Consider the following 13,817-nt stretch of genomic DNA (forward strand, 5'->3'; position numbering starts at 1 on the left):
GGCTGAGGGATGTTGGTGCAGACACAGGGCATCCTAGGAAAGACGGTGCAGGGGCCCAGTTTCCGAGTTGCCCAGTTGGGGTTATCTTCCCTCTTACCTGAGTGAAGCCTGCCTTCTGGAAGAAAGCCCATCAACTTGGCGATTACTAACTACCGTGTTTACATCATTTTAGACCTTGGAAGCTATCCTGAATTTCAAATACTCTGGAGGCCCGGGCCACGCTGAAGGGTATTACAGGAACCTGTCCCTGGGGCTGCACGTGGAGGCTGAGCCGTCTGTGTTCTTCACCCGAGTCACTACTCTGCCGGCGACCAGGTAAGAGGATCTCTGCGCTATGATTGCCTTCTTCTGGAATCTGACAGCACTGCATTTGGAATTCCGACCTCAGGATTCATCTTGGTCCCACCTCTAGTCAAATCCACACCACCGTGCCAAGTTGCGTAGCTTCCCTGGGACTCAGGTTTCTGTATCAGAAAAACAGGCCTTATAAGAAGTGCCTTTTCTTTAGTTGTAGTGGACGGGCTTTACACCTTGTAACGTGGCAGAATAATAACATCAACATTACAACATGCTTGCTTGTGGCCGTCATTGTACAGGACACATTTCCCACTCATGGCCCTGAGGCTGGTCCTGGCTTCAGTCCGATTCCCTCTCCTGCTAGTAGGGGTTCGGCAGGTAGCCACACGTCCTGGGGACTCCTGGAGTCTAACATCTCTTCCTGTGTCACTTCCGGCATCCCTGGAAAACAGCGTGCAGAGCCAGGCTGTCCGGGATCTCGGCACCTCCCCGTTCATGGAGTTCCCAGCCATCTAGAGCCCTGGGCTGTTTCTGCCCAGGGCGCCCATCTTGCACAGACATTTTCTCTCCAGTTTCCTCCTCCAGGCCTAGCCTTCCTCCAGGGGGAAAGAAATCAGACAGCGTGTCTATGTCAAACCCAGAAGTGGCCAGAGGTCCTAGAGGTACTCTGCTCGGAGGCAGGAGAATGACAATATCGCATCGAAAACTTTGAGAGAGAGTCGGGAGTGGTTGGTTCTGAAGGTGGTGGGTGGTATTCCATCCAACCGGGCTGCTCTTCTCAGATTCTTCCTCCAGCGGCCAGCAGCCTGTGGGAAGCAGGTGCAGATTACCACCGAGTACTTCCTATTTATTGTTATGTCCAGTGGTACCTTACATGTTGGGGTAGGATGCAGTGGGACAGTATTACTTCTTCCTCTTTTTTTTAAAGTTTATTTATTTTGAAAGAGAATGCAAGTGGGGGAGGGCAGAGCGCGGGGAGGAGAGAGAGAATCCCAAGCTGGCTTCGTGCCGTCAGCATGGAGCCCAATGCGGGGCTTGAACCCATGAACCGTGAGATGATGACCTGAGCTGAAATTGAGTCAGATGCTTAACCAGCTGAGCCCCCAGTGCCCCTAGTATTGTTTATTCTTGATAGAGTTACGGTGGCAGTGATCACAAGCACCTCTGTAGCCTTGAACTGGGAAAGAACATCACAGGCAGCAGCCCCTGCCCTCCACCCGTGGGTTCCGTGTTCCACAGAGTGAAAGAGAGGGATGTTGCTGCCCACGTTAATGTTGATAAAAAACTCCTTTTAAAGTGATACAGCCCCAAATAATAAGTGTGGTTTTGGTTTATAGGAAAGACCATTTTTCTTCCCAGCCATTGGAGAATGGCTCCGCAAGAATTAATGGCTTAGCTTGGGCTTCTTAGCATCGCATTTCATCATCTGTCACTTTTTTCAGTCCGTGGAGTAATAGTCTTTCTTGCCAAGGCTTGCCTCTGTTTTGCATTTGTTGTATAAAGCATCAAAGCACTTACCCCCGGGGAGGCTGTGACCAGGGCTGCTGCCAGATGCTGTGAGAGTATTTCAGGCCCTTCCTGTGCATTAGGGCTGCTCCGTGATGTACCTGCTGTGTTCCTTTCTCATCCTCGCATCGCCTGCTGCCACTGCTCATATAAATAGTTCTTGGAAGCAGCACAGGTTGTCACTGAGTTGGGTTTTCTCCCCCCTCTTGATACCTGGCTTCCATGTCATGGCCCCTGCAGCTCTCAATGACAATTTAAGATGACAAAAATGCTGCCATGTGGAAAGGAGCAAACACACTTGGAAAAGTCAGTGGTTAGCTCAAGTGCTCTTTGGCTCCCGATTACCCCACCCACTGATTCTACTCTTTCTTGTCAGCCGACATGGTCTTTTTCTTGCTCTCGGGATTGATCTCCTAACCTTCCCTTTCCGTTCCCGCTAAGTCTGATTCTCCCCAGATCCTGTGGATTGAACCTCTGAGACATCTCCTGACCCCCTCTGCATTCCACTGCACGTCTTGGTTACCTTTCCTTGACACTTTAGGAGTAGTTGCCTGTGTGGTCCCCCTGCCTCCAGTTTTGCTCCTGCATCATCCTGTAAATGCAGACGGATTAAAGACTTTCCCAGTACTTGGGAGATAAAGTTCAAAGTCCGTATCGTGATATTCAGAGGACTTAAAAATTTGAGCCAGACCTTTGCCTTTAGCTCTGTTTGTTCCCACTTCCTCCACACATCCAGGCGAAGACACTTTGCCTCTGTCAGCAGCACTAGGTGTATCAAGACCATTTCCTGCAACATGTCTTTGCATACATTTCTAAAACTCTTCTTAAACTGTCTTTCACCTACTCTTTTGGGAAAAGTTTGTTGGCCATTGATGATCTACTACGTCACCAGTTTTGTAAAATTTTCCTGAATGTGACTAGATAGAGTTGGTTAGTCCTTCTGTGGGCCTTGTGTTTCTAGTAAAGTACTTACCAGACTATAAGCCTTTCAACAAGTACCTTGAATGTTTCATTTATTCTTTAAATAAACAACAGTATTTCATATTTTAGATAAAGCACTCAGTGGGGTAGTAAATGGGTAGAGCCCGTCCTTGTGTTTCATCAGCCTGATAAAAGCTAATCAGGCAGAAATAATATCAAATGGAAACATGGGTCTATATTAAGGAATGTTGAATCCTAGAAATGGAAATAGCAAGTGAATAAACAGAAAAGATTCTTCCCCTTGCTTCTTAATTTCTCTAAAAGACTATTGACTATTTAAAGAAAAAATAAGAGCATATAATTTTGTTGTGCATATCATATAGAGAAGTAAAAAATATGTAACCAAAAATAGCACAAAGAAATGGAAGGGAGACGGAGGAGAGGAGGATGGCGGTTCTTACATGCTACTGTTACGATACCGTTTGAAGCTAAAATGTAGTAAGTTAAAGATGCATATTGGAAACCCTTTAGCAACCACTTAAAGTGTGGATAATAAGCCAGAAGAGAGAAAATGAGTTACTAGAAAATGCTTAGTCTGAAAAGGGGGGAAGAGGTGGCAAGTAAAGAACTAGAATCTTAATAGTCGAATAGCAATGTGGTAGACTTAAATCTAATGTACCGAGAATTATATTAAATGTAAATGGACTAAAGACTGTATTTAAAAGTGCAAGTTGTCATACTATAGTAAAACATAAAAACAAACAAACAAACAAACTAGAGACAACTACATGTTTTCTACCAGAAACTCACAATTATGTAGAGTGTATAAGTACAAATATGGGGGTGAAGATATGCCATGCAAACACTTAATCATGAGAAAGTTGGTGTGGGTATATTAATATCAAACAAGTAGACTTTGAGGAGAAAAGGGTAGGATAATTTTATTGATAGAAAGGTCGAGTCATCAAGAGTACATAAAAAGTATAAATGCAAATGTACTTAAAGCATAACTTCAAAATAAAACCAGGATCTTGGGGAGAAATAGAAAATACCAGTTATAGTTGGGTATTTTAACACCTGTATCTCAGTATTTGATAGACAAGCAGACAGAAAATTAGTAAGAATATAGGAAACATGTATACTTGTAGTAAATAATTCCAGCTAACTGATATTTGTAGGACACTAAATGCATATATTAGAAAAGATGAATGGTTCAAAAAAAGGGTGAAGAGTAGTTACCAATGAAATGGAAAATGAAAAAATAATATGTAAAGTATATGGAACTAAAAGTTGATTCTTGGAAAAGATTAATAAAATTAATAAACTATAGCCAGGATGATCAGAATTAAAAAGAGAAAGCACAAATTACTGTGAATGAATCACTATAAATTCTGTACACATTAAAATAATAAAAGTATATTATGATAAATCATATTCTGATAAATTTTACAAATGAAAAATGTTTTGAAAGACAGAAATTACTAAAGTTGACACAAGAAGAAATAGAGTCCTTGAGATAGTCCCATATCAGTTAGTTTAAATTCTTAATTAAAAACTCCCCATGAAGCAGACTTTACACTCAGATGGCTTCACTGTGAAATATATCAAACTTTTAAGGAGAAATAATACCACTTTTACAAAAATTCTTCCACAAGTAGACAAGGGAGGGAATACTTCCAATTCTCATTTTATGACACTGTCTTCACCCTGATGCCAATTGGGAGAAACATTATGAGAAAGCCAATGTTGTGATCCATGTCCTCGTATGCATAATTCTAAAAATTCAGAACCGAATACTAATAAATCCACCCTAGCAATATAAAAGAGATATGCAATATGAACAATTCAGGTTTCATCCAACAACACAAGGTTGTTTTACCATTGAAAAATCAGTGCATTTACTAACAAAATAAAGGAGAAAAATAAGATGTCAGTTGATGAAAAAAATCCTCTGACAAAATTGAACACTTATGATAGAAACTGTCCATAAACAAGGCTCGGAGGAGAACTTGTGCAGTCTGATCTGGATGATCTACAAAACCCTAAAATTATGTAGCTTAACATAATACTTAATTGGGAAAGACTGAGCACTTGTTCTGAGATCAGGACCTGTCAAGACAAGTATGTTTGCTCTTGCCAGTGTATTCATTATTTTTCTGCCATTTCTACCTAATCAGGGCGGGCAATGAGATGAGAAACGAATTAAAGCTGTAAAAATTGGAAATGAAGAACAGTTAGCAATCACATGTGTTTGCATGATACATATGATCATGTACGTAAATATTCTAAGAGATCTACCACCCTAAAGAAATTATTAGAACTAATAAGTTAACAAGATTGCAGGATGATACCATATTATATTCAGAAATCAACTATGGTTTTATACACTGGCGTATAGTAGCAATTAATTTGCAAATGAAATTTTGAAAATATTTGTATTATAGTAAAAAACATTCAACACTTAGGGATAAATCTTTTTAAAGATGATCTCTACCTTGAAAATGTCAAAGTACAGCTAAGGGAAATTAGAGAACACTTAAATAATTGGAGAGCTATACCATGCCTGTTGATTTAAAGAATCAATTATTGCTAAGATACCAGTTGCCCCAAATTGGATTATAAATTCAGTGCAATTCCAGTCAAAATCCCAGCAGGTTGGGTGCCCGGGTGGCTTGGTCGGCTAAGCGTCTGACTCTTGATAGCAACTCAGTTCTTGGTCTCAAGGTCATGAATTCAAACTCCACGTTGGGCTCCACCCCAGATGTGAAGCCTACTTGGAAAAAAAATAAAATCCAAGCGGATTTTTTTTGGAGTACAATTGACAAGTTGTTACAGAAATTATTTCAAAATGTCTATTGCCAATGGACTAGACACACACACACACACACACACACACACACACACACACACAAAGTTGGTGTAGGCGATGATTTTAAGGCAGTGTGCCGTTAGACTAGCTAAGACAGTGCTATTGTTATAGACAAAGGGATCAATGGACCATAATAGTCTAGAGATAGGCTTTTTTATATATGATCAAATGATTTTTAAGGTATGAAAACAACTTCACGTGGAGTGAAAAGGTTTTTCAACAAATGGTGCTGGAAGAACTGGATACGAATGTGGGGAAAAGAAGAACTTTCACCCATAGATTCCATCATACACAAAAATTCATTTGAGATGGGTTCTAGACCTAAAAGAAAAAACTTTGCTACTTTTTCTTTGAAAAGGTTTATAAAGTATCTTTGTAACTTTGGTGCAAAGATTCGTCAGGTGGGGTCAAAGACTACTAACTATAAAATTAAAAAGTTGATAAAATTTAAAACTTCACCTTGTGAAAAGGCAGGGTGCATGCTGTGAGCAAAAATGCATTACACATTTATGCAATGAGGTCTTGTATCCAAAACATAGGGAAGTCTTTAAAAATAAACACTTAGTGACAATTAAAAAATGGGTGGAGGATTTGAACAGGGCACTTGGGTGGCTCAGTCAGTTGGGTGTCCAGGTCTTGATTTCGGCTTAGGTCATGATCCCAGGGTTGTAGGATCAAGCCCCACGTCGGGCTCCACAAACAGATATTCACCCGAAAGTGCTGAGCATCATTCATCATTACAGAAGTGCAGATTAAAACCACAATTAGATACCACTGGATACCCTTTAGTGTGGCCAAACTTAAGACCAATGATACTAAATGCCGGTAAGAATGTGAAACAGCTGGAGCCCTATAAATCACTTACGGGATGTAACGTGGCACCCCCACTTTACACATCGGTCAGGCACTTTGTGTAGAGTGTGACATCTGCCTACCCAAGGACCTCACGGATTTTGACTCAAGAAGAAGAAACATTTATATTCACAAAAAGATGCCTGTAAGAAGTTTCATAACAGCTATCTTTGTAATGACCCCAAACTGGAAACAACCCCAAATGCAGGGGAATGAATGAAGAATCTGTGATATATCCACGCAGACGAACATACTCAAGTGAACTACAGGTATATACGACAACATGGAATAAACTCGAAACTGTGATGCTAATCACTGTATGACTTCATTTATAACAATTTCTAGAAAAGGAAAACTCATTCTGAGAAAACAAGTCTAAACAGTGGTTGTCTATAGGTTGAGGTGGGGCAGGGCAGGGATTGACTTGGAAGGATGAGGCTACAAATTGTGCCAGTTTGCCTGGGACTTAGCAGCTTTTAGGTCCGAAATCCCTTTGCCCTGGGAGAGCCTTCAGTGCTGGGCAAATCCAAACAGGGGGTCACCCCAGAAAGAATAGCATCTTTCTGAGATGGTGAAATGTATATCTTGATGGAGGTGTGGGTTACAGGATTGTAGACAAATGTAAAGCTCGTCAAACTGTGTGTGTATTTCTGGTCTGTGTATTTCATTGTATATGAACTATACCTCCAAAATTTTGTTGTTCACATGCAAAAGTATATGTACAACTGGAGAGAACACTTGATTTTTTTTTTCAATTTTTTAAAATGTTTATTCATTTTTGAGAGACAGAGCATGAGCAGAGGAGGGGCAGAGAGAGAGAGAGGGAGACACAGAATTGAAGCAGGCCCCAGGCTGAGCTGTCAGCACAGAGCCTGACACAGGGCTCAATCTCAGTGACCGTGAGATCTTGACCTGAGCTAACGTCAGACGCTTAACTGACTGAGACTCCCAGGAGCCACAAGAACACTTGATTTTATACTGGAGAAGGAAAGGTGGCAAAGAAAATGGAACATTGTCCAAATTCTTGAAGAATGAGCAAGGTTTCACCACTCATTTGCTGGGAGGAGTGGGGGACTAACACTGGACTTCTGTTTCCTTGGCCAGATTTTGAGCTCTGTGCAGTCCGGAGGCAGGAGGTTAACCTTGGTACCTCAAGGCTTGGCACCTTTGGCCCATGGTAGGGCCGTGTGAAACTTAAGGAGTGATTGGATGAGTATAGACAGTTCTTGACTTACGATGGCCTGACTTAGAATCGTTCAACCTTATAGTAGGGTGAAAGTGATCTGAATTCAGTTTCTACTGTTTTTGTGATTTTGAACTTGGATCTTTTCCTGGGCTAGCGGTATGTGGATACTTGCTTGTTAGGCTGGGCAGTGGTGGGGAGCTGCGGCCCCAGTTGGCCAGTGAGTATGAGGGTCCACGACTGGCACACTGACGCCCATTCTACATCCTCAACGGCCATTCTATTGGTCAGTATGGTAGTCAGTTATATGAGATATTATTAAATAGGCATTTTTGATGTTTCTGCCCAACTGCAGACTAATGTAAGTGTTCTTAGGCACATTTAAGGTGGGCGAGGCTAAACCGTGGTATTTGGTAGGTTAGTGTATGAAATGCATTTCAACTTAGGATGGGTTTATCTGGAGGTAACTCCACTGTAACTAGAGGAAGATCTGTAGATGACAGCAATACTGCATTTTTTCAGGTGTGTTTTGTGTAAAAGGCATTGCTTCTAAAAAATTTTCTTAAGCTCTATTTTCCTTAGAGACCTATGTAAACTACATGGCCTGGAATATAGTAGAATTACCATGCATTTGATTTGGGTACTCGAATTTTGCATTTCATTGAGGTTGATGTGACAGTGTCTCTGGAATTCATTATTTTTTATCTTGCTCATAGGTGATTTTTCTGTTAGCATCATGCCATTTTAGAGTCAAGCATCCATCCCCATAGCGGGCCCATTTTGACTCATTTGCTTTATAAATGAGTTCCAGAGAAGGGTATGTGATTTGCCCAGGTTCTCACAGCTTGCTGGTGACAGACTGGCATCCACGGGTCACGGCTTCAAGACCTCTGCAGCACAGACGGCTGGATGACCCGCAGTACGTGTTAGTTGGAGCTTGTGTGGAGATTCGGGCTGACTTTGGTGCAAAAAAGCCACATACACATCAAAAGATAACTATTGCTGGCATAAATAATCTACTTGGAACCCAAAATATAAATGGATACGAAGGCATTGTGCTCCTTGGGATGGTTCTGTATACCTGCTCCTCTCGCGAATATTGATAACTGATGCAGTTTTTCTCACTGGGAGTTGTTTAATGAGAGTGTTTTAGGAGTGAAGGGGGATGGGAACTCCTATTTATTCAGGGCCTGCTGTGTTCTAGGGAGTGACCTAGGTCTGTCGGGCTCAGCGTCCTATTAAACTCCGTACACCCTTCGAAGTCGGCCTTGCTCTCTGGAGATGTTGCCTGAGCTGTACGTTAACGAGTGGAAGAGGTGTGGTGTGCTTTCCGGCCTTCTGGGCACCGTTTCTGCCAGCGGTCCTCTGAGCTGGGAGCGCAGAGGCCTGGTTCTGGTCTGCATTCTGCCCCTCACCCCTGCCATATCTTTGGAGGCGGCTGGCTCTCCCCCAGGTCCGCCTTCCTGCCCCTCACGGGAGTGCTCGGCGTGGCCCTGCTCACCTCACCCGGCTGATGCGAGAAGCAGAGGACGCCACGGAGGACGCAGGTGTGTTCTTGACCCCAACGCGTGGTGAAGATGGGAGGCAGAGCTCTCTTTGCTCTTTCCCCCCACTTCTCCCTCAAGGGTGTGCATGGGTCTCAGATGACTTGTATTGAGGAGATTGGTTGCTTTGAGATTCACTCGTTTCACACAAAGCTGGCTGGTGTGTTGTTAGGGAGCAGACTGAAACGGATTGGGCCATGCCACCCCTGTCTGAATGCCCAGCCCTCGTCTCTCCTGAGGAGCAATTTCTTTCTAGTCTGTTAGAATAAATGATCCAATCTCATGCATTGCTACTCTGAGCTATGTGAAAAACACTCTCCCCTGCGCAGGGCCAGGGTGTAATCGTTACTACGTTATTAAGAGAAATCCTACCACTTGACACATCCCAGCACTTATCCCTGGCCGTTTAGAAAAGTTCCATTTCCCCCCATGGGGTAAGACCGCTCAACTCTGTAGGGAACATGTGCTCACAGACCCATAATAAAGGCAATCTTAACGTTGGGCTGTTGGGTTTTATTGTGGTAGATCTTTTTCAAGTTGTTACATTTATTTATTAAGTTGGTTTCAAGCTTAACAAGAATGTAGCGTTTTAACAAGCACCAGGATTCAGAAGATGTACCTGTATCTGCTTTCAAATTTTGATTCCACTGCTTACCTGCACTGTGATCTTGAGCAAATCATTTATATTTCTTTAGCCTGAAACAGATAACATTGATAGTGTCCAGTTGTGCTGACGTAAAAATGTGTGTAAAGTACCTAATACAGTGCCTGACACCAGGTAGATCACTGAAAGGAGGTGGTTGTCACTTTTCTCGTGTGTCTGCCGTGCACGTTCCAGTCGTGTGCCACATTCTAGGGACAAAGGGCTAGGGTGGGTCGTGCAGAAACGTAACAGCTTTGGTGCAGCGGGCTCTGTGGACATCCTTATGATGTCACTCACGGAACGTATCTGAACGGTCCCTTCGCCTTTGCCCCACTGCTGGACGCACTGCTGTATCGGTACCGCCTAGCCAATGACGCAAGCGGTCACTGGAGCCCCTGTGTGGCTCGGTCCCTTAGGCATCCGGCTCTTGATCTCAGCTCCGGTCTTGATCCCGGGGTCATGAGTTCAAGCCCCGTACTGGGCTTCACCCCGGGCGTGGAGCCTACTTAAAAAAATAGCCAGGCAGTAATCAATGGAATTGTTAAATATCAGAATGGGGATGTGAGCAGTGTGGGGTGAGAATCTTGAAGAAAACAGCTGAATTTGCATCGGATGGTTACAAGGGGTATGGCAGGAACTCTTCAGGGAGGTGGGGGTAGGGCACTTCATGGTCCCTGTGATGGGGAGCGACGGGCAGAAGGGGGCGCCCAGTGCAGGGTGCGGCTGGGCACTGGAGTGGACCCTGGTGGCTGCTGGGGGGCGGGTATTAACCTGGTTTGGCCCCAGGTGGCTGGCAGGCACCAGAGAGCTGCCTCATCTTTTGCACTGGAGTATTTATTACCAATTAAACCTAGGAAGAAAAAGGCTCAATCCTCCTCTCCTCTGAGATGACAGAAAATGAAATGAGGTTTTAAATTCTGTTGGTCTGATTCAGACCCATGCCATTTTTTTTCCAATTTATTTTGAAGTAGATTTTCACAGGAAGTTGCCAAAAAATGTACAGATCCTGTGCAGCCCACATCCCGCCCTCCCCAGTAGGATATAAAATATTCAGGTCTGCAGTTGGGAAATGGAGAGAATAAATACTGAGAAGAATTACTTGAAGTGCCCAGTGAAGGCCCCTTTATAATATTTAATGAACTTTCCAAATTTTTTTATTAAAAATTTTTTAAATGTTTATTTACTTTTAAGAGAGAGAGAGACAGACAGACAGACAGAGCGCACGCGCACCAGCAGGGGAGAGGCAGAGAGAGAGGGAGACACAGAATCCGAAGCAGGCTCCAGGCTCTGAGCTGTCAGCACAGAGCCCTGTGCGGGGCTTGAACCCATGAACCGGGAGATCATGACCTGAGCCGAAGTCGGATGCGTAACTGATCGAGCCACCCAGGCGCCCCGAACTTTCCAGATTTTTTTCAACACAGAGGCTTTAGCAAGGTTGTTGATGTCCATGAGATAGAGTTGGCCATGAAAGGCCCAGAAGTCCTGGAGACGGTGCCCTGTGCTTAGCCCTGGGTCCGTGTCTGGGGGAGGCCCGCTGCGGCCCCGCTCCCACTTGGACTGGAGGTGGTATCGTTGGGATGCTGCTCTCAGCTGCTGCCTCACACATCTAATTTCTGGGAAGGATGGTCCAGCACAGGGTGGGGAACTCATGCTCTTGCCTTGTGGCAGGGGCCAGGGTGGTCCAGCCAGCGAGCCCACGTGAGAGGGTGGTGAGCCCGCCTCTGCCCCACCATCACCACCTTCTCGGCTGTCTGCGGGGACGGGAGGAGGGCTGCCTTGCCTCTTGGAGAACCACACGCAGCACCGCTGCCCCCAGCTGCCACGGTGGTTCGGTTGGTGGGCGCGTCAGGTTGGAGGGAGCTTCCTCCCCTCCCCCACCTGCTGGCTCGCGTTCCCTGAGATGTTGACCCCCCCCCTTTCATTGTCTTTCCAGCTGTTAGTGTATTGTAGGCCTGCGGAAGCCTGGAGGGTGGGACGCAGCCTGTCAGAGGCAGGAGTGGCTGGACATTCTGTCTAGACTGATACCCACACGGTTAGCCCTCTCTGGCTCCTGGTCTGCTGGCCATGAGCCCCACGTGTACCGCCTCCCAGTTTCTGTGTCTGCTCACAGGTGTATCTTGAGGAGACTCCTTTTGTGTCTTACTGATTCGTAGTAATAAACTATTAAAACTGATAATTTTGGGGGGCCCGGGTGGCTTGGTTGAGCGTCTGACTCTCAATTTTGGCTTGGGTCATGATCTCACAGTTCATGAGTTTGAGCCCCGCATTGGGCTCTGTGCTGACTGCTTGGAGCTTGCTGGGATTCTCTCCCTCCCTCTCTCTCTCTCTCTGCCCCTTGCCTGCTCATTTGCGCTCTCACTCAAAAAACAAAAAAAAACAAAAAAACAAAAAAAAAAATCGATAATTTTAAGTGATCTGTATTTTATCTTAGGTTGTGATATCCTTAAATATCACCTGTTGATGTTCGTTTTAAGACCATATACTTACTAAAGACAGATGTAAAGTTTTCTATTTAATAAATAATAGACATTAATATATTTGGAAAGTGTGATTTATAAATGTCAATTTAAAATGCCTAGGTCACGTTTGATTTAGGGATTGAACGTAAGGGTAAAGGCAGATTCTATAAAAGCAAAGGTTGGCCAGAGTTTCTTTGCAACCTAATGATTAGAATTCTTGCACTTTGCATTTTTAAAGTTTTACTAGTTTGTTTAATCCTTGTAGAGTGAGTCTCAAATGCTGATACGTGGAGTGATTCCAAGCGGTTGTTTGCAAATATTCTTCTGTGAGCAATTCTATTTGAATCTGGCTTCTCACCATTCCCAGAAAACGAAAAGCCATATTGGACCCGGTCATGCTTATGTGCTATCGTTGTGAGTCACAAAGCATCTGGCGGTGCCCAGCACACACACCTGGTGTCAGTCACCAGAGGCACAATGTCACACGTGTGCTCCTGGCTCCTGTCTCTCACTTGTGGTCCATTCTGAGTACAAGTTCGGCGATGTAACGGAGAGTAAGCGGTGGGTTCTTTGGAGCTGCTGTGGTGCTATGCTGGTCTGTTGAAGACGAGACCGCGTTGTGACCGAGCCATGATCATGTTTCTCTGAGCGCCAGTGGCTCCTGGGCGCTCTGTGTCCTGCACCCTCAGCCTGTGGCATGGTTGCTTTCTATTTAAACAGCTTTATCGAAACGTCATTCACATACCATACAGTCCACCCGCTTAGACCGTAATTGAGTATGTTTAGTATGTTCAGAGAGTTGTTCAACCCTTAGCGCAGTCTAAATTTGGAACTTTCCATCCTCCCCGAAGAGGCCCTGTACCCTTTAGTAGTTATGCCCATCCTTCATTCCTGGCAGCCACAAATCTCTCTAGATTGTCTGTTCTTGATATTTTATATCAGTGGAATTATGCAGTAGGTGACTGCCTTCTTCCACTTAGCATAGGGTTTTCAAGGTTCACCCATAGTGAAGTATCCTGTCCTTTGTTTTTATGGCTGAATAATATTTCATCGTGTAGATATACCACGTTCTGTTGATCCATTCTTTAGTTGATGGGTATTTGGGTTGATTCCACTTTCTGGCTGTTACGAATAATACTGTTGTGAATATTTATGGGCAAGTTTTTGTGTGGACATATGTTTTTATTTCTCTTGGGGATACCTAGGAGTGGAAATATCGGATCATATGGTAACTCTATATTTAGTCCTTTTAGGGACCTGCCAGACTGTTTTGCAAAGTGGGTGCACCATTTTGCATTCCCACAGTGGTATCTGAGGGTTCCAATTTCTGCACGTCTTGCCGACATTTGTTAGTGTGTCTTTGTAATTATAGCCATTCCAAGTGGCTTCTCTTAAAGGGAAGTTTTTTAAAACATTATTTAAGAGCTTATTAACTGAAAAGTTAGAAACAGAGATCCTTCCTGCCATTCTCAAGCTGGGCACTCATTTTTTTTCTGGAAAGAAAGCAGATGAGAGAAAACAAGAAGGCTTACAGAACTTTGAT

General features: G+C 44.0%; 1 protein-coding gene across 6 annotated transcripts in view; it reads left to right on the forward strand.

The window, feature by feature from the left end:
* Window positions 1-13,817, forward strand: part of TRAPPC9 (trafficking protein particle complex subunit 9) — a 568,037-nt gene that overhangs the window by 356,277 nt on the left and 197,943 nt on the right. For all 6 annotated transcript variants that reach the window (XM_086696009.1, XM_086696010.1, XM_086696012.1 and 3 more), the window contains one exon: window positions 173-315. In XM_086696009.1, the coding sequence (XP_086552135.1) occupies window positions 173-315 (143 nt within the window). The remainder of the gene's footprint in view (window positions 1-172; window positions 316-13,817) is intronic.

Source organism: Puma concolor, chromosome F2, assembly GCF_028749965.1.
Source record: "Puma concolor isolate L17-30 chromosome F2, mPumCon1.1.hap2, whole genome shotgun sequence".
Lineage (NCBI taxonomy): Eukaryota > Metazoa > Chordata > Mammalia > Carnivora > Felidae > Puma > Puma concolor.